The sequence below is a fragment of the Lycium barbarum genome, chromosome 12 (assembly GCF_019175385.1).
Source record: "Lycium barbarum isolate Lr01 chromosome 12, ASM1917538v2, whole genome shotgun sequence".
Taxonomy (NCBI): Eukaryota; Viridiplantae; Streptophyta; class Magnoliopsida; order Solanales; family Solanaceae; genus Lycium; species Lycium barbarum.
Genome location: NC_083348.1, coordinates 75,840,986 through 75,864,273, shown reverse-complemented (window position 1 = coordinate 75,864,273; position 23,288 = coordinate 75,840,986). Strand labels below are relative to the sequence as shown.

Here is a 23,288-nt window from a genome sequence, read left to right as displayed (position 1 = left end):
TAATCACAATTGTTAGCAATCTTTCTGACTGTGATGTTAGTCTTTGCTTTACTTTTACTATGACCTTAAGGTTTTCTTTGTTTGTCTTATTTCAGATGTCTTTGGAGTTCGCGTATTCTTTACGTAGATACTGAATAGTTCTATTAGCACTAGATTATATATTACTGATGCTTCTGCTGCTATGTTTTGTTTCATCTTCTTTGTTTTAGGTTTGTGGTAATTGCGTGCTTTTCTATGTATTCATCCATTTAGACTCTAGTGAGTATCACTCTTCAGTTGGCTTTCACTGTTTCTCCTTAGCTTCTTCGCATTGTGATGCCAATCTTACAAAGTCTATAGTGTTTATATTATCATATAATCATTAAATAATACTTTTAGACATGTAGTTGAGTGAAATTTAAATTCCACTTTAGTATTATTTTAAAGGATATTATTTAAAGTGAAATATTCGAAGAATAGACAAGTTGTGATGGGATGATGTTCAAGTTTAGCCAAGATTGATGGTCTGGTCTTTCTTCTATTTTGTGTTTACCATCTGAATTTTCAAGCAATTAGATGCGAAATTTAGATGATACTGGATTCTGAAAGGATGTGTACTAAGACGATGTCAGATTGATAGCTCAAAACTCATAGTAGTATGTATGTATGTTTGATTTCGGGTGAGATAGGGTAGTAGAGGGAGAATCTGATGGTTGTGCTATATGATCTTTAGGTCCTTAGTGCATCTTATCCAACTTTTCTTACAGAACATGTATTTTAATATACTTCCAACTATGAACAGAGCCACAGCAGATTGCTAGGTAAAATTTCTTCAAGAGCTTACACCCCTGAACTGGTGCCTTTTGGACCAATTTTTGGAGGTATTCCATTATTGGTAAATTGGTGCTAATACTTTGAGTTCTTGAACGAATTTTATATATGAATGAATAACTTTGTCGTGATATAAAATGGTAGAGAAGAGATATAAATGTATGTACTTAATCCGATGTAGATAACATCACATACTAATTGAAAATATTATTTAAATACATTTTGAAACAAATACCCATTCATGAATGTAGCATAGTTGTCAAATGTTACATTATTTATATCGATGTGATCATAATACAACTGCAACGTACTCAAAGAACCATTGATCCTTCCATGTAAGAGGTACATACGTTTCCTTTGATGCTTCAATTTAGCGGTTCTGAATATGGTTTGATATTTCATATGCAGCAGATCCTTCATGGTTGCTCTGCTGGAAACCATGAAGGATCTGATAGGAGCTGGCTCAATGATCCAAAAGATATTGTGTTACTGACTGATATATGAGTACATCATAACGAAGCATCATGGGGGCTTAATTGTTGGCTAATTATTTGCGCGACTGCTGCATGCGAAGCTTTAAAAAGCTCACGAACATGTTGCAGAGTGCGGAATGAATATGGTACTAAAGTCATTATCTTCCATCAGCGAGGAAGAAACATCGACCCCACATATTGTGCTATACAGAGCTTGATACCTGTCCCTTTTATGGTGTATTTTTGATTCGAGAGTGATTCCAAAAAATATTTAGTGATGGCCATTTTATTTTTGGTACTTCTTTATTATTCCTGCATGTGAATTATGTTATACATATTAATGCTTATGTAGGCATTGGCAAGCAATATCAATTTAATTTGATGAGTTTTTGCTTTATCAACTTGATCTCCTGATAATGCATAGTGTATGTGACTTTCGAAGTTCAAATGCTACTACTTGCAGAACTGAATTCTATTAAGCATTTACAGATTCTTAGGATTCTATTATGTCTGGAGATTCTATCGCTTCCTTTTTAGAACCTAACCGGAAATTATTTGGTAATTGTTAAAAACCTAAGTTGTTGGGCTTTCGCACGGGCAAGCCTCATCTAGTAAAACGACACCACAGAATTTAAACAGACTCAAACATACTTTCCAGTGGCCTCCAGAGACCACAGTAACTACACAAAATCAAACGTCAAACCATTAAGACATCAACGAACAAACTCACTCCCAGACCTCTGAAAGTGACCATAGAAAATAAAAGACAGGTGGCAATAAAAGAAGCATGAAATCCCATTAGATTCACGCACAAACTCCTTAGCTATGTCCGTCAGAAAGGAAGTTCAAATGCGTTTGGAAATGGGCATCTCCAAACTGTAGACAACCATCTCCTCCTCCCAGTGTGGGAGTGGTGAAGGAGATCAGAAAGTTGAGGTGTGTCATCAAACAAAGAACATTATGTTCTGCAGATCAGGGTGCAAATTATAAAATCTCTGTTGAAATGATGCAGTTGAAGAAGATGAAGACGACGAAGCTGCATAGAATGAACTTGAAGACCCAGAAGAATGCATCCCCATAAGCACCTCTTGGAACATCCGCCCCCTATAGGCAACAAGGTCTGCATAGTAAACTGGTGGAACAAGCGAAACAGGTTTTGTGCACCGTGCAAAAGTGAAGCACATGTTGTATATAAGCTTCTGTAGGCTGTCAGAATTGAAACCATTCTCATCCCACAAAACATGATAGTGAGTTGGCTTGCTAGTGCCCAACCCCCCAAAGTGGCTGCAAAGATAGAAGTCAAAATCAGATGGATGAACAATTATTGTGTCCACAACAGTACCCGGAGGTATATTGGCAGGACCACTCTCAGGAAATAGTCGTGTCTGGTGTCTCTTCTGAGCCACAACAAGAGTGATTGCCGGTCGATAGTGATTGTCGTATATAGCCTTCGCCAAATCAACTAGCTCTTCATTAAGTACCATATCAAACTGACCCTCGCTCACACCATCACGGAAAACAACAATTCGGTTTGGTTTAACCGAGTTGAGTCGAGCATAAGCATTAACTAGGTCCGCACACATGCTTCCAAAATTCAGTATCTTCTCACACCTGTGGTCCTGAGGACAAACTCTAGCAGCATATCTATTAGCAGCTGGCCAGTTGATAGTGCCAACAACAGCTGCTATAGATGGACATGTCTTATTACTTGCAGCAGGATGATTAACATCAGCACCAATGAACATGACATTGTCTTCACCTCCAAAATTAGGTAGTCTGTCTGTAAGTTCCATATTGCTGCCTCCAAGTTTGGCATTAATCTTGATACAGAGGTTTGCGAGATATTGATCCTGTCCCTTGTTGGCAAGAGAAGACAAGCAGCACTGGGTTACAACGCCAATTTTTGTCTCAGAGACCCATTTAAGAGATTTGTACCCATCATGCTTTGCTGCCATAACACAAACTATCATTTGAAGTCGGCCCTTAGTTTTCCTGTCAGCTGCCTGAACCACACCTTTGAGGAGATCTTCAACCTTAGTAACTGCAGAGAGTTCATGCATGCCAGTGAAATGTTTTATCACAGGTTCTTCCATGTTCATCCCTAACTTTCTGCACCGGTCCTTCAATCTAAAGACAAATTCATCAGCTCTTAGCCTAAAGTTGGGGTTGCGTTCCTGGGAGCTAAAATCAATTAAAGCCCATCGTTGAAGCGCCTTGCCTTCCACCACAGATTTCCCAACAAGGTTCCACTGGCATTTATCATTCACAGGAACTCGACTTTGACCGCCTAGCTTCAAATCAGGGGCGGGAAGGATACGACCCGAAACACGGGTCATGTTCCTATCAACTCCCATTTCAAAGTTACGGGTGACAGCCCTGTAATAATCAAGTTAAAATTAGGGGGCGGGAAATGGATATGTAACAAAAGAAGCTAATAACATAATAACATATATCCGTATATCACCACATCAACAAAATCATGGTGGCTTTGCAAAAATGTATGGTCCCAATCCTGTAGTTTATGGAATGTCTAAGCAAGGAAAGAAACCCAACACAAGATTACAAAATTACCAGCGCATAAATAGAATGACTAAACAAGAGCAAACGATAGAATTAACACGATCAGAAGTTCAATAGGAACTGACCATAATTTTGTAACAAGTGTATAAAATCCAACTCAGTGCATTATGGAATGTCTAGGCAAGGAAAGAAACTCAATACACGAATACGAAAGAACCAGCGCACATGTGGAACGACTAAACACAAGCAAACTATAGAATCAACAAGGTTGAAAGTTTAACAGGCAGCATAACTGACCACGTGTATCAAAAACCACACATTTCTTGTCAGAAAGAAGAATTTCAAGAGGAATCATCAAAATCTCAGAAGAAACACATAAGGTACAGAAGAAATTTAAGGAATTAATTACCCGCATGGCCCATCTTCAGCCCGCACCATTTCACATATTGTCTGCCTTCTGTCTAGCGGTCGAGCTAGCGATATGTTCTTCAAAAACAAGGCTGTGTCCTTATCCAAATGCTCCTTAGGATACCGCTGTCCCTCGACCAAGACACAGAATTCCATCGGGACATAGTTTATCTTACTACCTTTTCCAAGATCTAATGAAGGTAAATCTTTGTACCTAATCTCCCGCTGATATTTGTCCCTGAAGTAGTCAACAAGAGAAACTTGCCTTGGAGGATCATGGCCTTCTGGATCTTCCAGGGTAAAATTAAGATCACGAGTATTGCGTTGAGTTAGCTGCTTAATAAGAAACTTCTGACTGGTACGACGATGAATTACTCTGACTTTCAAACCAAGCAATGCATCATTTGCAGCTCGACTTTTGTTCCTAAAATTATTTTCGTTAAATTCTCCAATATAATCCCACAGAAAGTCTAGCACTGGCATTGGTTTCCTGAATGACAAGACCGAGTAATCTAAGCACAAGGCAAGTCCTCCAGATGTAGGCTTTAGGCTCTGCTGAAAACCTCTATATGCAGCAACCCCGAAACCAAAGTCATGTTCAGCCAGGGGGTCATGGGAGTAGAAGCTACGTCCTACAGATATCCTGCACCTAGTAGGATTTTCTTTCATAACCAAATCCATTCCTTGTAGTATATCACGAGGAATGTACGAGAGGTTTCCACTCAAATATTCTTTCAACTTGCAAAGTTTTAATTCAGCAACATACTTGATGGTAAAGACATACGAGCGTTCCCTGGCATCATCCCCATCAGAGCAGTCCACAGTGAATCGCCCAGTAGGAAGTTGGACAGCACTGAAAATGTTCTTCTCACCGTCATATGCAGTTTTATCTATGGGAAATTTAGCAGGATTATCAGCAAACAACTTTTCTCTTATCATACGTAGATCAGACTTGTATAACTTCTTCACACGCCGATTCTCATCAGCCGTGATTTGCTTAATATCCACATCATAATGCATAATGGTCGTTTGAGGATTAAATCTAACAGGAAAATGATTAGCAAGCAGTCTAATTGACTTGACAGCAACTTTTCCAGTATCAGGTCGTGCAACAGGTGCACGTTTTTCCTTGTTACTTTTTGGAGGAGATGATGGACTCTGTTGTTCCGTAATATTCAGGGACTTCAGATCAACTTGAAGAGGATCTGCCAACAGAAATACAAAGCATTTTAACATTTCTGTACTTATTATGAAGACATATAATGAAAGAACATACAATGTAAGAATCAATTAAGACACAAAATGGTAAGTGCAGAAAACTAGTGAGCAATCATTTCCATCTGAACAAGACTCTTAAAGTCTTTAACCATCACAACTAATGGAGTTCGAACTTATGTTCGTTATCAAACACCTATATTTAGTCACACAAAAAGGAGCCTCAAAAACTTATGACTAGTATTAAACCAGTATGACCAATGTATCTAAGGAACAAAGCCCAATCCACAACAATCAAATACCATCACTGAAAAAGGTTTAGTTTTCTAAATGAAAGCAGATAGCAACATATCAATGTTCTCCAAATAAAGAGGGAGAAGTGGGAAGATGAAAAAGAAAATCCAGGTATGCTTCATAAAAAAGCACTTGCACCAAAAACAAAACAAAAAATAGATAAAATAACCGAAAAACTATGAGTTTGAACTTTTAACCAAAGAGGTTACTCGCCAGTTCAATATACATATATAAACCTCTGAAAAACAACAAAAACACATGTATATATCAAACTCGGTTCAATTTTCAATTTCTTTGATTAAAAAATCCAGTACATTTTTTTTTTAATAATAATAATAAAAAAAGAAGACATACTTACATCTTAATTAATATAGACACATCATGGTTTTAAAGCTATCCTGATTATCAAAATGTCTTGACTCATAGAAAAACCCAGCAGTTACCTAGTTTTGCAAGGTTAGAACAAGTACTTGCAAGTCGAATCATCTCATAATTACATTAGGTCTGATTTTCTTTTAAATTCAAATTCAAAAAAGAAAAGTTCAACATAACCAATTTCTTCATTTTAACTTGAGTCCATAGTTCAAGATATTAACCTCAATTCTCCCATTTCAATTGAAATTCGAATGGATCTCAATTGAAACTCACCCAGTAAACTCATTAAACCCATATTACTTTATACTATGGATGGCACACCAAAGCAAGACGAAAGAGTAATACTAAAAGCAAGGGGTATGAGTTAATACCAGAAGACTGAGGAGAAATCAACGGACCGACATTTGATGGTCCTGATCCACTGGATTCCCCAACCTCCTGCTGCTGCTGCTGCTGTGGCGGCGGTGGCCGGACCCAAGCACTACCACCATGTTGCTGCGGTGGTGGTCGGACCCAAGCCTGTTGCTGCTGCTGCTGCGGTGGTGGCCGCGCCCAAGCATTACCACCACCACGTTGGGCCGGCTGATTGACCCAATTACCACCACGACCCGGCTGATTTTGCGGAGCCCCACGACCCTGATACTGAGCCGGACCCGATGCCCGTGGCTGGTTCCCCCATTGTTGTGGAGGCTGAAATGGTTGCTGGTTGGATGAACCCATCTGGGACCCACCCCTTCCACCACCGCTCTGGGGTCCACCCCTTCCACCACGGCCTTGTCCTTGTTCGTAGGGACCACCACCACGACCTTGTCCTTGTTCGTACCCACCACGGCCACGGCCTTGTCCTTGGCCACGACCACGGTTACCCCCACCGCCGCCGCCACCACGTCGATAATTCCCACGTTCCATTTTCCAACTTCACAAAGAGAACAAAAAACAACTTACTACAGTAGAAAAGCTCAGACTGATCTGCGAGAATCTAATGGTGGAGTAAATATAGTGAGAGAAGACTCGTATATATTGAGTAGGAAGTAAGGAATGTTAAGTGACGAAAAAGGGCTTTACTTGGGGAATAAAGGAATCGAAGTAAAAGGAGTAAATGGGAAAGTGGGGTGGATAAGTAAGAGGTAAAGCGCGGGGCGGGGAAATACGGGAATCATCATGATGATTCCAGAAGGATCGATGAAAAGTAGGACAAGTGTTAAGAGGAAGATACTGAGAAAGTAAGAGGAAACGACGGATAAATTGATGCAATTCACCTTTTTATCCTATGGAACTACACTGTTTTTTTATTTGGGACCGTCTTAAGAACATGGGCGACAAAATAGGAGAACTAATTTTGTGTGTGTTCGCTTCCAATCCTAGTCAATTAGTTTATTTCGGAAGTACTGAACAGACACTACTGACAAGCGAGGGTGTAAGATGATGGGTTTTAGTATTATTCTATAATATCTTAGTCAATTGGTTTATTTCGGGAGTAAGTACTGAACAGACACTACTGACGAGAGAGGGTGTAAGATGATGGGTTCTAGTATTATTCTATAAATATAAATAAATATATATAATTTAAAAAAATAGGGAAAAGAAGAAAAGAGACACATTTGGTACAAAAAATGCTTCCCAAAATTATTTCTCCGGTACCGTGTTTTGGTAGTATTTTTGTGGTAAGTATGGACGAATGCAAGATAATAGTTTAATATTTTTCGTTACTAAAGACGGATAATACAACAACAACAACAATATGGAGTCTGAGAGAGAGTACAACGTATGTAGACCTTACTCCTATTTTACGAGATAGAGAGGTTGTTTATAGTAAATAAAGACTAATAATAATGTGTGTATTAATTTAAATATTTGAGGTCAATAAGAATTATAAAATACTTGTTGAAGAACTTTAGTTTAGAATTATTTGAAGCTATTTTTATCACTTTATTCGACGATGTTTTCTTTGAAAAAAATATTTTTCAATTTCAGGACGACCAAACAATTTGAATATTAGTGAAATATTTTGGGAGATGGGGGTTGGGGTTGAGGGTAGTTTTGGTATTTGATCAATTATTAGTTAGTTAATGAAGTCATGGGGAAGGAAGAGAAAGTTATGGGTGAAGATATTCAACTACTGCGTATTGACTGGGCATTGACTCGTGGAAGCTGGACTGGAAAACGACCCCGTAACAAATGGAACTTTAAGTAATTTTCACTTAGGTTATGAGGTACGATAATTGTCCCATTATTTTGTTTTTAATTGAATATATTTTTGTACTATATGATTTATGACATATATTAATTTTAATGCCACTTATGTTCAAGATAATATTGAATTACACCCCGCTCTCTACAAAGAATTGTTATAATCCAGGTGAAAATAAATGAGATGAAGGTGAAATATATGTTGATAGAAAATGACGCTAAACCTACTTTGGCATATCAAGTGAAAGATGCTAATAAATCTTTATTAATTTAAGTTCATGTAAAACGCTATCTTCACTCTTTTTTACTCTTTTGTACACATACATTTTAACCTAAAATTTGTAAAAAAGCTAGTTTTTGAATTGAGTTAGACATAATGTCCGTTCTTTTATCATAATCAAAGAGAAAAATGTGTCTTACCATAAAATTAGGACGCCAAAGGGTTTACCAAATCATTTTATTTTTCCAAATAATTGGTGTTTAATCATTTTTTTTTGGTGTTTAATCAAATATTGGTTAATGTAAAATGGAATAAGAATAAAAGAGAAAGAAATGTTGCAGCATAATTAAAAGGAAAAATTGCACTTCTGACCCCAAAGTTATTGCTAACTCGTGATTTTAATATGTTTTTTCAAAAAAAAAAAAAAAACTAAGTATATTTAATTTTTTATTAATTAAAAATATGTGCTTTGACCCTTTTAAATCAGAAATATGATGCAGAACTTTATTGTCATCGAATATGGAGTACGAGTATAACTTGGCATAATCCAAATTAATTAAATGGTTAGCAGTTAATATTTCATTAAACTTGTGATGAGAATTAAAGAACACATCTCAATTAATTGAATATTAAAAGTGCTTAATCAAATATTACAAGAGTCAAAATAAAAAGTTATTGTATTTTGGGAACAAAAAAGTGTGAATTTCCCAGTAAAAATATATCTACATCAATTCTGATGTACCGGTGCACTAAGCTCCCGCTATGCGCGGGGTCCGGGGAAAGGCCGGACCACAAGGGTCTATTGTACGCAGTCTTATCTTGCATTTCTGCAAGAGGCTATTTTCACGGCTCGAACCCGTGACCTCCAGGTCACATGGCAGCAACTTTAATTATTCTTCTTTATTTTAGATTAGTACTTTTATATATGACGTCCAAACTTATTTGCATTTAAATTTATTTAGACTAAAAAAAAAAATGAAAGTTTTAAGTACCTGAAAGTGGTTCTTGTAGATAATTCTTGAAGTATTCTTCAAAAGACAAAAAATTTATGCGTATCCACGCTAAAGAATTCTTAGGTGACTATTTATAGAGCAGAAGAGCATCTTCTTCCCATTGCAAGTAAAATTATTACCATGTTTCCTCTCCCATCTATTAAGGAGAAACATTTAATTCATATTTCACATAGGAAGAGTTTCAAGTTTCTTTCCATATTGATTTAGGCAAGATTTTTATTCATATACCTAATAGGATCTCTTCATTTTTCTTCCATATCAGTAATTACCAAGTTCATGGTACATTTACATTTCCGCTTTGATTAATCAAATCTGATTTTTTTTTGCGTTTTCATTCGATATTCGGTCCCCGACCAATTCAAATTCGCGCTAAGGCCTATTTAAGGAGGAAGCACTCGTTTTTCATACATACGACTCGAATCTGAGACTTTTGATTAAGCGTATAGGGATCCTATCAATCCATCACAACCTTTGTTGGTAAATCCGACATACTTGTCAATTGGATTACGCCGTTATCGTAGAAATATTGAACATAATCTTATGGAGTAAACTTATACAAGAGATATTTAACGACAAATTATGAAACGAATAAACAAGGAGGTAATTACCTAGATGTGTTGTCGCCCTCTAGTTAACCAAATTTAGCCCAACTATTAATTTATTATCTTATATAGTCTTATTTCAGCATTTAAACCAAATTCTTTATTAAAACCTAGGTCCTCACTCCCTTTTTTCGTCTTCCACGTGATTCTTTTTAACTAGTCAACTTACCTGCGCTTCGCGCGGTCAACCATGACAGAACTTATGATATGATCTTTATGAAATTTAATTGAGATAAATGAGACAAAAAAAAAAAACAATATAAACAAATCAAAATCAAAACTTCTAAAATTTAAAAAACTCAACATCTATAATATAATCGTGCTAGTTTCTGATTAAAGCACCCTAGCAAGCAGTAAATTGTTCAGAGTACAAATTAAACCGCTACTTGATTTTAACTTACTTCTATTGAACGTCAGTACTGAACTATGTTAAATTGTTATTGTTGGTGTGGTTTTGGAGCTCCCTTACACTCAGACTATTGAATGCAACATCTCCAACTCATCTCCAGGCAAGCCATTCACTGTTGGAAAGTTGAATATTCCTTTTTACGGGAACTTGGTAATCAAGTAGCGCTAGAAAATAAATGGACATGGTATCCATGATTTTAAAAACATCTGAAATTGTGATAGACATATTTCATAACTTTATAAATAGATTAGATAGATATAAAAATATGATCTTTTTAGATATTGAAAATAAAAATCAATAGGTAAGAATCAAACTTGTTGGTTTTATCAAATTGTGATACACATATCTCATAACTTCATAAATGATTAGATAAATACTAAAAATATGTTATTTTTAAATACTGAAAACAAAAATCAATCGGTAATGATACTTGCCAGTTTCATGAAGACGAATTTACTCCCTTATGCATTCTTCTGTAACTCAAAACAATCAATTTCATGTGGAAGATCATAAATATTGTAACACAATAACCCAGAAAGAAAGAAAAATAAAAAATAAAAACACTTATCTTGCAACGTTTCAGTATGTAAACATATGCAAAATCACAAATACAAATCAATTAACTAACTAAGTCTAAGTTCTTAATTACGATAGTCAAGAAACAATATGTTTCTTTAGGCACCGTTACCATAATTCTCATTACTATTGAATTGGCTGCCTTCTGGATATCCTGCATTTTAGACAACGTAAACTTATATACAAAGACCATATTGTATACGGTAAATGCCGGATATGAGTCAAACCGGTGGATCGGGAAACCGGATGGAGAAGAGAACAAGAACATACACGAAGAGTTTCATTCCGAACCGAAGGAACGCTTGTCCGGAGCTGATAGAGCTTACCATTTGGTCCGGTTCATTTATCACCGAGTTGACCGAGGTCGTTACCCCGAGTATCCGTGCCGTTGGTCCGGTACGGCCGTTGCACACAGGCCACACGTCAGTAGCGTCCTGCCATGGTCAACCACCAACTATGCGTGTGTCAGACCGTACGGCCAACCTAATCCACCAAATTCGTTCAGAGTTGTCCTTATTATTATTTTAACAATTTGTATGTTATGAGGCCCATGGAGGCAACACTATAAATAAGACTCATCCCCCTCCTTTGAGGGGGTTGGCTCATTTATTTTCAAGAACACTTGTAACATTAAAGCTTATATACAATCCCTCTCGCTCTCAGATCTGATTCGGTCCATAGTGACCATTTGCATCTTTATTGTATTTCCTCAAGTAAATATTGCATGTCATCCAATTAGCATCAATACTCTTCATCAATTGTGTTCCTACATAACGTCCATATACTCCACCCCCTACGGTATTTATTGAGATTCAAACACATATCCTATACCCATCTATAAATTCAATTGATTTCCCGAATCCGGGGTAAACTGTTTGGCGCCCACCGTGGGGCTAGGATAATAGTGGTCTTTGGTCTTGATTTCTATCATATTCATCAAAATCAAAAACATCTCCTGCCCGTCTCTGGGAAAACGGACTAAATGGCAGACATCGAACAATCCAGCCATGTCAACAACACCGAGATTGTGGCGGAAAATGAAGGCAGCGGACTACGGGGATTGCCAAATCCCGCTGACCCGAACCTCGTCGATTCAAGGGAAGGACTTAACCGGCAAAATACAGTGGACCAGGAGAATGCCGTTCTACCGGCCACTGATCCGCTAAATACTCACAATTCCGTTACGTTGTCCCGGACCCAGGGCCGGAGAGAACCGGACGCACCAAACGACAATGTTAACTTACGTTTAATCTTCGAAATGTTACAGGAACAAAGAGCGGCAATCGCCGAGCAGGGAATCGCAATTGCCTGGTTGCAGAGCGGAAAAGGTGAAGCAGAGCCGGAAGGGGCAAAGGGTACTGCCAAAACCGGAAGAAACGAGGCACGAATGGTTGAGAGCGACGGCTCCGGCGCCGGTTCCTCTACCGAGGTTCTAAAGATGCTCTAAACTTTGTCGAAACGGGTAGACTCAACCGAAACGAGGGTCGAGACATACAATTCTAGGGTGGATCAGATCCCGGGGGCTCCGCCTTTACTGAAGGGGCCGAATTCAAAAAGGTACATCCAAAGGCCTTTTCCTCCGAGCGCGGCCCCGAAACTGATCCCAAAGAGGTTCAAAATGCCCAATATACAGAAATATGACGTCATAACGGACCCGCACGAGCACGTAACCTCATACACCTGTGCCATAAAAGGCAATGATATGGAGGGAGATGAGATTGAGTCAGTGTTGTTGAAAAAAATTGGGGAGACTCTGTCAAAGGGAGCGTTGACGTGGTATGACCACCTACCCGAGCATTCGATCACTTCTTTCGAAATGCTCGTTGATGCCTTCATAAAGGCTTACGCCGGTGCCAAGAAGGTGCAGGCTCGCAAGGCCGATATCTTCCGGATAACCCAAAGGGACGATGAGTTACTGCGTGAGTTCGTCAACCGGTTCCAGAGGGAACGGATGGAACTCCCCCCGGTTCCAGAAGAATGGGCCACGCAAGCTTTCACAAAGGGGCTCAACGTGCTAAGTTCAACTGCTTCGTTCAAATTAAAAGAAAATTTACTGGAATACGAGGCTGTGACATGGTCTGATGTCCATAATCGGTATGAATCGAAGATTCGGGTGGAGGATGATCAGTTTGAGCTCCCCCCGGTCCAGGTAAAAATGGATAGAAGTTTTGAAAACCCAAGAAAGGGTTATGAAACAAAGGCCGAATCATCGAGGGAAAGGTTTCGGCAATATTCCCATTCGGAGAGATAAAATTTCTGGTCGGAAAAGTCAAGGGAGAGCCCGAACCGTTTCTCAGGTCGGGGTAGCAAGCGAGTCGAGCGCCCGTCAAACAGCCGGGGGCTCTCGTTCAGGAGCGATGCCGGAAGTTCTGCCGGTAATAAGGGTCCACCAAAGATTTCGGAGAGCAACTTCAACGTTAGTACTTCCGGCCTCGTCTCGGCCATCGGCCGCGTCCCGGATGTAAGATGGCCGAAACTGCTAAAGTCAGATCCGGGCCAACGGGATCCGAGCATGGTGTGTGAATATCACGGAATCCATGGCCATAGAACCGAGGATTGTCGCCAGTTGAGAGAAGAGGTAGCCCGGTTATTGAAAAACGGTCATCTTCGAGATTTGCTGAGCGAGCGAACCAAAAACCATTACAAGGAGAGAGAAGCGCATCAAAGGGCCGAGCCGGTCGAACCCCAGCATACAATCAACATGATAGTTGGGGGTATTGACGCCCCTCGGGGGCCGGTAATGAAACGGACAAAGGTTTCTATTGTTCGTGAAAAGCGCATCCGAGATCACTCGACCGGGGGCTCTATCTTCTTCGATGACGAAGACGCAGATGGCATCATTCAACCGCACAATGATGCATTGGTAATTTCTGTACTTATCTTTAAAACTAAGGTTAAACGTATTTTGGTTGACCCAGGTAGCTCGGCCAACATCATCCGATGGAGAGTGGTCGAACAGTTGGGACTGCTCGATCGGATCGTACCGGTGGCCCGGGTACTCAGCGGGTTCAATATGGCAAGCGAAACCACGAAGGGGGAGATCTCATTGCCCGTGAACGTGGATGGCACCATTCAGCAGACGGTGTTCTATGTGATCGAAGGGGACATGAAATATAATGCACTATTGGTCAGACCCTGGATACATAGCATGAGGGCAGTACCCTCAACACTGCATCAGTTGCTGAAATTCCCCACCCCGGAGGGAGTGAAAACCATCCGAGGTGAGCAGCCCGCAGCAAGGGAAATGTTCGCAGTAGAGGAAGCAGCGCCTCGGCCCAAGGATCCGGCTCCGGAAGAAAAGGATGTAACCGGATGGGGGGTTCCCCAATAGCAATCAAAGTATACCGGGTCGGATCCAGTGCATGAAGAGGATGATTTCGAGGTACCCAGATCATTTGTCATGCCAGATGACTCGGATGCGACCAAGTCAACCGTAGAGGAGCTGGAGCAGATCATCCTGTTCGAATACCTACCGGACAGAAAGGTATACCTGGGCACGGGGCTTACACCGGAGCTCAGGCGCAAATTAATTGAGTTTCTTCGAGCTAACGCCGATTGCTTTGCATGGTCGCATATAGATATGACAGGTATATCGCCGGAAATAGCAACTCACAAGCTCAGCTTGGATGAGAAGTTTTCCCCGGTGAAGCAAAAAAGAAGGCCCATGGCGGAGCCAAAACACGCCTTTGTGAAAAATGAGGTAACAAAACTTTTAAAAATAGGTTTCATCCGGGAGGTGAAATACCCGGATTGGCTTGCTAACGTGGTGGTAGTACCCAAAAAAGGTAATAAATTTCGAATGTGTGTCGATTATAAGGATTTAAACAAGGCATGCCCGAAGGACTCATTTCCATTGCCTCACATCGATAGAATGATCGATGCGACGGCCGAACATGAGATGTTAAGTTTTCTCGATACTTACTCCGGGTATAACCAAATTCGGATGCACCCGGAGGATCAAGAGAAAACGTCCTTCATCACCCGATATGGGACTTACTGTTATAACGTCATGCCTTTCGGACTAAAAAATACCGGTGCAACTTACCAACGCCTAGTTAATGGAATGTTCGAGGAACAAATAGGGAAAACGATGGAAGTTTATGTTGACAATATGGTTGTTAAGTCCCTGGAAACAGAGGACCACTTAAGACATTTGTAGGAAACCTTTGATGTGCTCCGCAAATACAACATGAAGCTCAACCCGGAAAAGTGTGCCTTCGGAGTAAGGTTCGGTAAATTTCTGGGTTTCATGGTCTCAAACCGGGGATTTGAAATCAATCCGGACAAGATCAAGGCCATCGAGGATATCGAGGTTCTGAACAACATAAAAGGGGTACAGAGGCTCACCGGAAGAATAGCAGCGCTGAGTCGATTCATATCGAGGTCCTCGGACAAGAGTCACCGTTTCTTCTCTTTGCTTAGGAAGAAGAACGATTTCGTTTGGACACCGGAGTGCCAAGAAGCTCTACGAGAATTGAAGAGGTACTTGTCTAGCCCCCCGTTGCTGCACACACCGAAGGCAGACGAGCCGCTTTTCCTCTACCTAGCTGTCTCCAAAGTGGCGGTAAGTGGCGTTTTGGTCCGAGAAGAATCAGATACGTAATTTCCCATCTATTATGTAAGTAGAACTTTGGGGGATGCGGAGACCCGTTATCCCCATTTGGAAAAGTTGGCACTAGCACTGGTAAGCGCTTCCAGAAAGCTCAAGCGTTATTTTCAATGCCACCCCATATGCGTAGTAACCACTTACCCTCTGAAAAATATCATGCATAAACCGGAGCTGTCAGGTAGGTTAACAAAGTGGGTTGTGGAAATTAGCGGTTACGATATCGAGTATAGACCTCGAACGACCATCAAATCCCAAGTCTTGGTCGATTTTGTGGCGGATTTTGCCCCGGCTATGGTCCCCGAGGTCGAAAGAGAACTTCTGCCGACCTCGGGAAAGGCCACGGGCATTTGGTCTCTACACACGGATGGGGCCTCTAACCTTAAAGGTTCCGGACTAGGGATTGTCCTTAGGACCCCGGTCGGGGATGTCATTCGACAGTCCATTAGAACGGCTAAATTGACTAAAATGAAGTCGAGTATGAGGCTATGATTGCAGGTTTGGAATTGGCTCGAAGTATGGGAGCCGAAATGATCGAGGCAAAGTGCGATTCGCTTTTGGTCGCAAACCAAGTGAACGGCGTATTCGAAGTCAAGGACGAGCGGATGCAAATGTACCTCGAGAAAACCCAAGTGGTGCTTCATCGATTTGAAGAATGGACCATGCAGCACATACCGAGGGAGCAAAACAGCGAGGCCGATGCATTAGCAAATTTGGGATCCTCGGTCGAAGGGGAGGAAATCAACCCCGGGGCAATGGTACACCTATCGAATACGGCCATAGAAAATGGACAAGCCGAAATATACACAATGGGCTTAACTTGGGATTGGCGCAATAAGTACATTGACTACTTGCATGATGGTAAGCTCCCAAATGACCCGAAGGAATCACGGTCACTACGAACCAAGGCTGCCCGTTTTTGCTTAGTGGACGGGAAATTGTATCGATGTTCTTTCTTCGGTCCCCTGGCTAAGTGTTTGGGCCCCGGTGAAACGGAATACGTGATGAGAGAGGTACACGAAGGAACCTGTGGCAACCACTCCGGTGCAGAAGCTCTGGTCCGAAAGATTATCAGGGCTGGTTATTACTGGAACCAGATGGACGAAAGTTTTGTCCGAAAATATGACGGGTGTCAGAAGCATGCTCCGATGATTCACCAGCCCGGGGAGTTGATGCATTCGGTGGTCTCACCTTGGCCTTTCATGAAGTGGGGAATGAACATTGTGGGTCCGTTACCCTGGGCACCAGGTAAGGCCCGTTTCATTTTGTTTATGACTGACTATTTTTCTAAGTGGGTTGAAGCGCAGCCTTTGAAAAAATCAGAGAGAAGGAAGTCATCGACTTCATATGGGATCACATCATCTGTCGTTTCGGCATCCCCGCTGAGATAACTTGTGATAATGGTCCTCAGTTCGTGGGTGGCAAGGTCAACAATTTTCTCGAGGGATTGAAGATCAAGAAAATCGTGTCAACCCCGTATCATCCGTGTGTAAACGGACAGGCAGAATCCACGAACAAGACGATAATCCAAAATCTGAGGAAAATACTTGAAGCATCAAAGCACCATTGGAGAGAAATACTACCGGAGGTGCTGTGGGCTTACAGAACCACATCCAAATCGAGCACGGGGGAAACCCCGTTCTCATTGGTTTACGGGGCCGAAGCCCTTATCCCCGTGGAGGTTGGCGAACCGACCCTCCGGTTCAGCTATACCACTGAGGAGTCAAACGAGGAGGCCATGGCCGTGAAGCTCGACCTCACAGATGAACTACGCGAAAACGCATTGGTCCGCATAGCGGCCCAAAAAACAAAAAGTGGAAAGATACTACAATCGAAGAGCCAACTTTCGACATTTCCAAGTCGGGGACTTGGTGCTTCGAAAAGTTACCTTACACACCAAGAACCCCAACGAGGGAAAGTTGGGTCCGAACTAGGAAGACCCGTATAAGGTAACCAGTATAACGGACAAAGGATCGTACCAGTTGGAGTCCATGGATGGGAAACGTCTGCGTAATAACTGAAATGTGGCTCATCTGAAGAGATACTACTGCTAAGGTATGGCCTCCCCGTATTCTCTTATTAACCTTTCTCTTTTGCAGGGAGTTAAGAACGGGATAAAATTAGAATTTAGGCCTGAAAACACGTGTTGCACTCTTTTCCTTAGTACGGTTTTGTCCCAAAATGGGTTTTCCGACAAGGTTTTTAATGAGGCAACAAGCACAACGTGTTACTCCACAAAGATAAAAGACCAACGCCCGGAAATCCGAGGTCACATCCTCCGATTGGGGACTTAATAGCACTCACCCGACCTTGCAGCTCCGATCAGTGCTAGGGGAATACTATGCCCGCATCAAAGATGACCCCGATCAGGGAAGACAGAGAAGCTCAACACTTGCTACGGTAAAACTAAGGCCTGGCCATCGGTCATAGAAATCGATGTAAGGACCAAACGATCATAATGAATCGTGTCCCATTTAGCATTTGCTACGGCAAAACTAAGGCCCGGCCATAGAAATCGATGTAAGGACCAAACGATCATAATGAATCGTGTCCCATTTCATATCTGCTACTGCAAAGGCAGAAGGAATCAAAATCCTCATATGTACAAACATTTTGCAAACACAAAGTTATCAAAATTTTGGATACTAAAATCTCGGGTGTCTTCCTGTTAAATAGACTTTACCCCGATGACAACCGCCGTATTTCGGCACTGTCTCATTCACATACCCTATACCGGGCACTGTGGTTGAAAATTTCGACTAAGGCAACGAGGTCACAATGATCAGAGCCAAAATTTAATAAACTCCCCCAAACGGGGACTGCTACGACAAAAATTTAGCCGAGGCCGAAATAGTACCGACCCTAAAGGAAATGCCTATCGTAATTCGGAGACGTCTAAACTTATGAAGCATCGGATAAGTCCTACGGGCACGGTAAACTAACGACTATGAGTCGACTTTTCCTAAAACGGACCAACGATCATACCAAAAATAATAGCAGACATTCAAAACGAAGAAACAAGAAAGATGCACTTTTCATTTATACAAAGGATATTTTTTACATCAAAAACAAAAGTCCTACAAAGGCAACAAATGAATGATCCTCCGAGATTTCTAAACTACCCGGAATGGCTGGAGCCGGAATGCTCGAACACCGTCCGCTCGGAATCATTAGATTCAGAACCGAGGGCATCCTTAGCCTCCCCCTCGATCCTCTTGGCCTCGGCAATAAGGGCCGGAAGATCAGAAAAGCCATGCTCGGCCTGCTCAAGAGTGATCCTCTGAGATTTCCATTTCTCGTACTGAGCAACAATGATAACTTGAGCCTCAGCGGCCTCCACGCTTCTCTGAGCTTCATCCAATTCGGCCTCGGCCTGGGCTAGCTTTGCCTCGAGAGCATCCCGAGCCTCCCCAAGAACATTCTGCAGTTGAATGGCCGATTGAAGCTCGGCCTGGAGGGTGTCATTTTCATCGGCCGATTCCTTGAGTTGGTTCTTCAGGTCATCGCACATCCGAGACCTGTTCTCCGCCTTCTCTTCGAACACCCTAGCACGCTCCTCATGCCGGGCACTCTCAGATTCAAGAAGCCGATTCCTCTCGGCCAAACCAGAAGCATCCGACTTCACCATATCTAGCTCCTCCCGGAGCTGGGAGAAAGCGATCTCTAGCTTACCCAGCCTCGAGGAAATTTGAACATTATCCCGGTTAAGGCCGATCTTCTCATCTTCGAGGCTCCGATTATATTCGGTCATGGCGACCAATTCACTCCTCAGCCGATAGTTCTCGGCCTTTGCTGCATCAAGCTCGGGCTGAAGATGGGAGAGAGCAACTGTTCGACTCAGCTCCTCCTCTTCTCCCGAAGAAGATGCGCATACTTCTCCATTTCTCGGCCCTAGGCGTCCAATTGGCCCCTAAGATCGTCCATATCTTGTTGGGCACGGATGATGGCCTCGTTGGCGAGCACCACACTCTGCAAAATGAAGTAAGTTCAAAGTTATCGGCAAAAGTGAACGAGGCAAGGTTAAAGTTACCAGCAATGTTATACAAAGATGACCAATCTTTGGCGAGCACCCCCGCGTGCATATCTTGTTGTGCAAATCCGTGTCCATATCTTGTTGGGCACGGATTATGGCCTCGTTGGCGAGCACCCCCACGTGCATACTCTCATTGATAAGGCACTGCCAAGTGACCCCGGTCATCTTCCGCTTATTCGAGTCCGAGACAAGAGGCCTCATGTAACTGGCCACACCCACCGGGCGGGAAAGAAAGCTGCATTCCTCGGGGACGGTAACCACAGCCGATCTTGTTCTCCTCGGCTCTACGCTTGGGGCCAGAAAGATGCGCTCCAAGCCATCCCTCGTCCCAGATTCGGAGGTCCGGTTGGCAGACCTCGTGGCCCGAGGGATCGTAAGATGTCCGAATCCTGCGGCTTCGCCGGTAGCGGGAGGAGTCCCCGAGAACATATCCTCAAAGTCGTCAGGCCTCGGAGTCGAAGAACTTAGAACAGGACCAGTATCTTCAGCAAAGCTCGGGAGCCCTGTGGTAGCAGCAGACTCGGGCTCGGGAGCCGGATGAATATCAGTAGGGACTTCGACTTCCGAGACCGGCTCAGCCCTTTGGTCGGCTCCAGCAGCGGCCGCCTCCCCGGGCCTTCTTGTCCTTTGGAGGAGAAGCTCTTCGGAGGAGGTTTCACCTGAAATGTCGACGAAGTCAATCGACCTTAAAGGAGCTGGAGAAAGGATTTCTGCCCCACCTGTGTGAGAAGCCGGGACTAAAAGTCCTTCGCCGACCGAAGGAAGAGGTGCAACTACGACAGACTCCTCCGGGATCGGGGCCACGGAAGGTACGGCATCGACCCTCCGAACTATAATGTCGGGCTCTATTTCGTCCCGTAAGGGCCGAGTAACGCTTCTCGCCCTTTTCTTCTTCGACTGTTGCCCTTTGTCCGAGGGCCTTTTTCTTTTGGCAGCAGTAGCAACAGCAAGGGCACGAGATGCACCCGCCGTATCAAACTCGGACGCTGACGTTGTGGGTTCAGCTATCGACTCCGATCTGGGGGCTACCAAGCCCTTAGGCAAACCTGAAAAGCGAAGATGTTAGCGAAGGTCGAAGGAGGAAAACGAACGGTAAAGGATGCGGTAAACACGAGTAGAAGTAGAGGGCTACCGTGATTCTGGGCAACCCATCGACCACGTGATAGGTGGGCCCAGGTCCGGTTGTCATGAGGACACTGGCGGAGGAGTGCTGTGACCCATTCGCTCAGATTGCGAATGAACGGGGGGACGTAACCATTGGCTGATAAAAGTAAGGAAGAAACAATGAGAAAGCAAAATCAAAATTTGACAAAGCATGCCAAAGCAATTACACGGGGTTTCGGACTTACGCTTGTTATTCCACTTCTCCGGGAAAGGCATATAATCGGCTGGAATGATGTCTTCGGTCTTCACCCGGACATATCGCTCCAACCAACCCGGTCTCTGTCTTCATCCATTTTCGAGAAAAATGGATTCCGGCTGCGCTTGGCAAGTTTTATTACACCACCCCGGAAAATCCTCGGGGAGTACAAACGTATCAGGTGGGCCAGCGTAAACTCCTTCTCGGCATTGTTGGCCAACTGCCGAAGACACGCTATGACCCTCCAAACGATTGGACTGATCTGTGCTAGGGTCACGCCGTAGGTCCGGCACATGTCCAAGATGACCGGATCAACCGGGGGGTCGAGTTTGAGAGTGAAAGGATAAGTGTACACATACAGAAACCCTCCCCGGTGGTCAACAACAGATTCGTCTGGACCGGGGGCAAAAACCCGAACCGGACGGGTGTCCCACCCGCAGTCGACCCGGACTATGTCTAGCCTCTCCTCAGTAATGGATGAGGGGTATCGCCTCACATCAAATCCCCTATCGGACACCAAGGAAGGTTTCTCAACCTCAAGATCTTTGTTGAAGTTGGGCTTGGCCGGTATAATATCCGAGGCCGTGGGCTCGAAAGTGCTTTATGTTTTAGCCGGAGAAGCAGGCTCGGAACTCGGGGACGAAACCGATGGAACATCATGGGAAGTGGTTTCAGACATTTCGAAAGATATGAAAGGAAGAGGGTTCAGAAGAAAGCTCAAAAAGATTGAGGGAACTGGTGATTAAAGAAGCGACAAAGTGCAAAGCAACACTTAAACGAGAACAGTTAGCAGAAGTGGTGACAAAGTTGCCCCTTTTTCACGTAGTATGTGCAGTAAATCAGTGACGGATTGGTTGTTGAAGACAACTGAATATGGTGAAAATGAGGAAATGTAGTGAAAAGTGAAAAGTGAAGAAGAAATGGATCGTGAAAAGTGTTGGAATGAAGGGGAAAAGGGCCTTATATAGGCATGGAACTGTGACGGTTACGATTCCCCAACCAACCGGGGGATACCACGTGTCCCCCGTAATTAATGAGCAACGACTCGAAGCGACGTGCGTGCGGCGGTTGTCAGAGTCGGCCATTCGGGATAAGACACGTGGCTGATAAAGGGGGAACATAACGCAACCGTTCCCGCCAAAATAAGAAGATAACGACGGGCAAACGGAGTTATCGGTTTGGTGGTTTATCCACTTCCCGTTATTCCGATAGATTGGTAATCCGGAAAGTGTGGGGGCTATCTGTATACGGTAAATGTCGGATATGAGTCAAACCGGTGGAGCGGGAAACCGGATGGAGAAGAGAACAAGAACATACACGAAGAGTTTCATTCCGAACCGAAGGAATGCTTGTCCGGAGCTGATAGAGCTTACCATTTGGTCCGGTTCATTTATCACCGAGTTGACCGAGGTCGTTACCCCGAGTATCCATGCCGTTGGTCTGGTACGACCGTTGCACACAGGCCACACGTCAGTAGCGTCCTGCCATGGTCAACCACCAACCATGCGTGTGTCAGACCGTATGGCCAACCTAATCCCACCAAATCCGTTCAGAGTTGTCCTTATTATTATTTTAACAATTTGTATGTTATGAGGCCCATGGAGGCAACACTATAAATAAGACTCATCCCCCTCCTTTGAGGGGGTTGGCTCATTCATTTTCAAGAACACTTGTAACATTAAAGCTTATATACAATCCCTCTCTCTCTCAGATCTGATTCGGTCCATAGTGACCATTTGCATCTTTATTGTATTTCCTCAAGTAAATATTGCATGTCATCCAATTAGCATCAATACTCTTCATCAATTGCGTTCCTACATAACGTCCATATACTCCACCCCCTACGGTATTTAGTGAGATTCAAACACATATCCTATACCCATCTATAAATTCAATTGATTTCCCGAATCCGGGGTAAACACATATAGGGCGAACGATTATATACAAATGGCTAAGGATGCAAAAAACTGGGGGGAAATCGTTTCACTTCTCTAATTCTTTCTTTTCTGAGTTATATTAGGTTTTTGGACATATATGTGATATTTGAAAAAAAAATAGTATTTGAAAAAATTAAAAAAAGATATTTGAAAATTAAATTGTGCCTGAACATGCATTTCACTTGGAAAAAAGTTTAAGAATTTTGTGAGTTGAGGAAAATTTACTTGAAAAACTGGTCAAAGCCAC

General features: G+C 42.7%; 1 protein-coding gene across 1 annotated transcript; it reads right to left on the bottom strand.

The window, feature by feature from the left end:
• Window positions 1-1,913: 1,913 nt before the first annotated feature.
• LOC132623890 (protein argonaute 2) lies at window positions 1,914-7,336 on the bottom strand. The gene is made up of 3 exons (XM_060338699.1): window positions 6,467-7,336; window positions 4,213-5,416; window positions 1,914-3,659 (listed from the first exon to the last, which is right to left on the bottom strand). The coding sequence occupies exons 1-3, from the start codon at window positions 7,002-7,004 to the stop codon at window positions 2,228-2,230; spliced, it is 3,174 nt and encodes a 1,057-aa protein (XP_060194682.1). The 5' UTR covers window positions 7,005-7,336; the 3' UTR covers window positions 1,914-2,227.
• Between the last annotated feature and the right edge of the window lie 15,952 nt (window positions 7,337-23,288).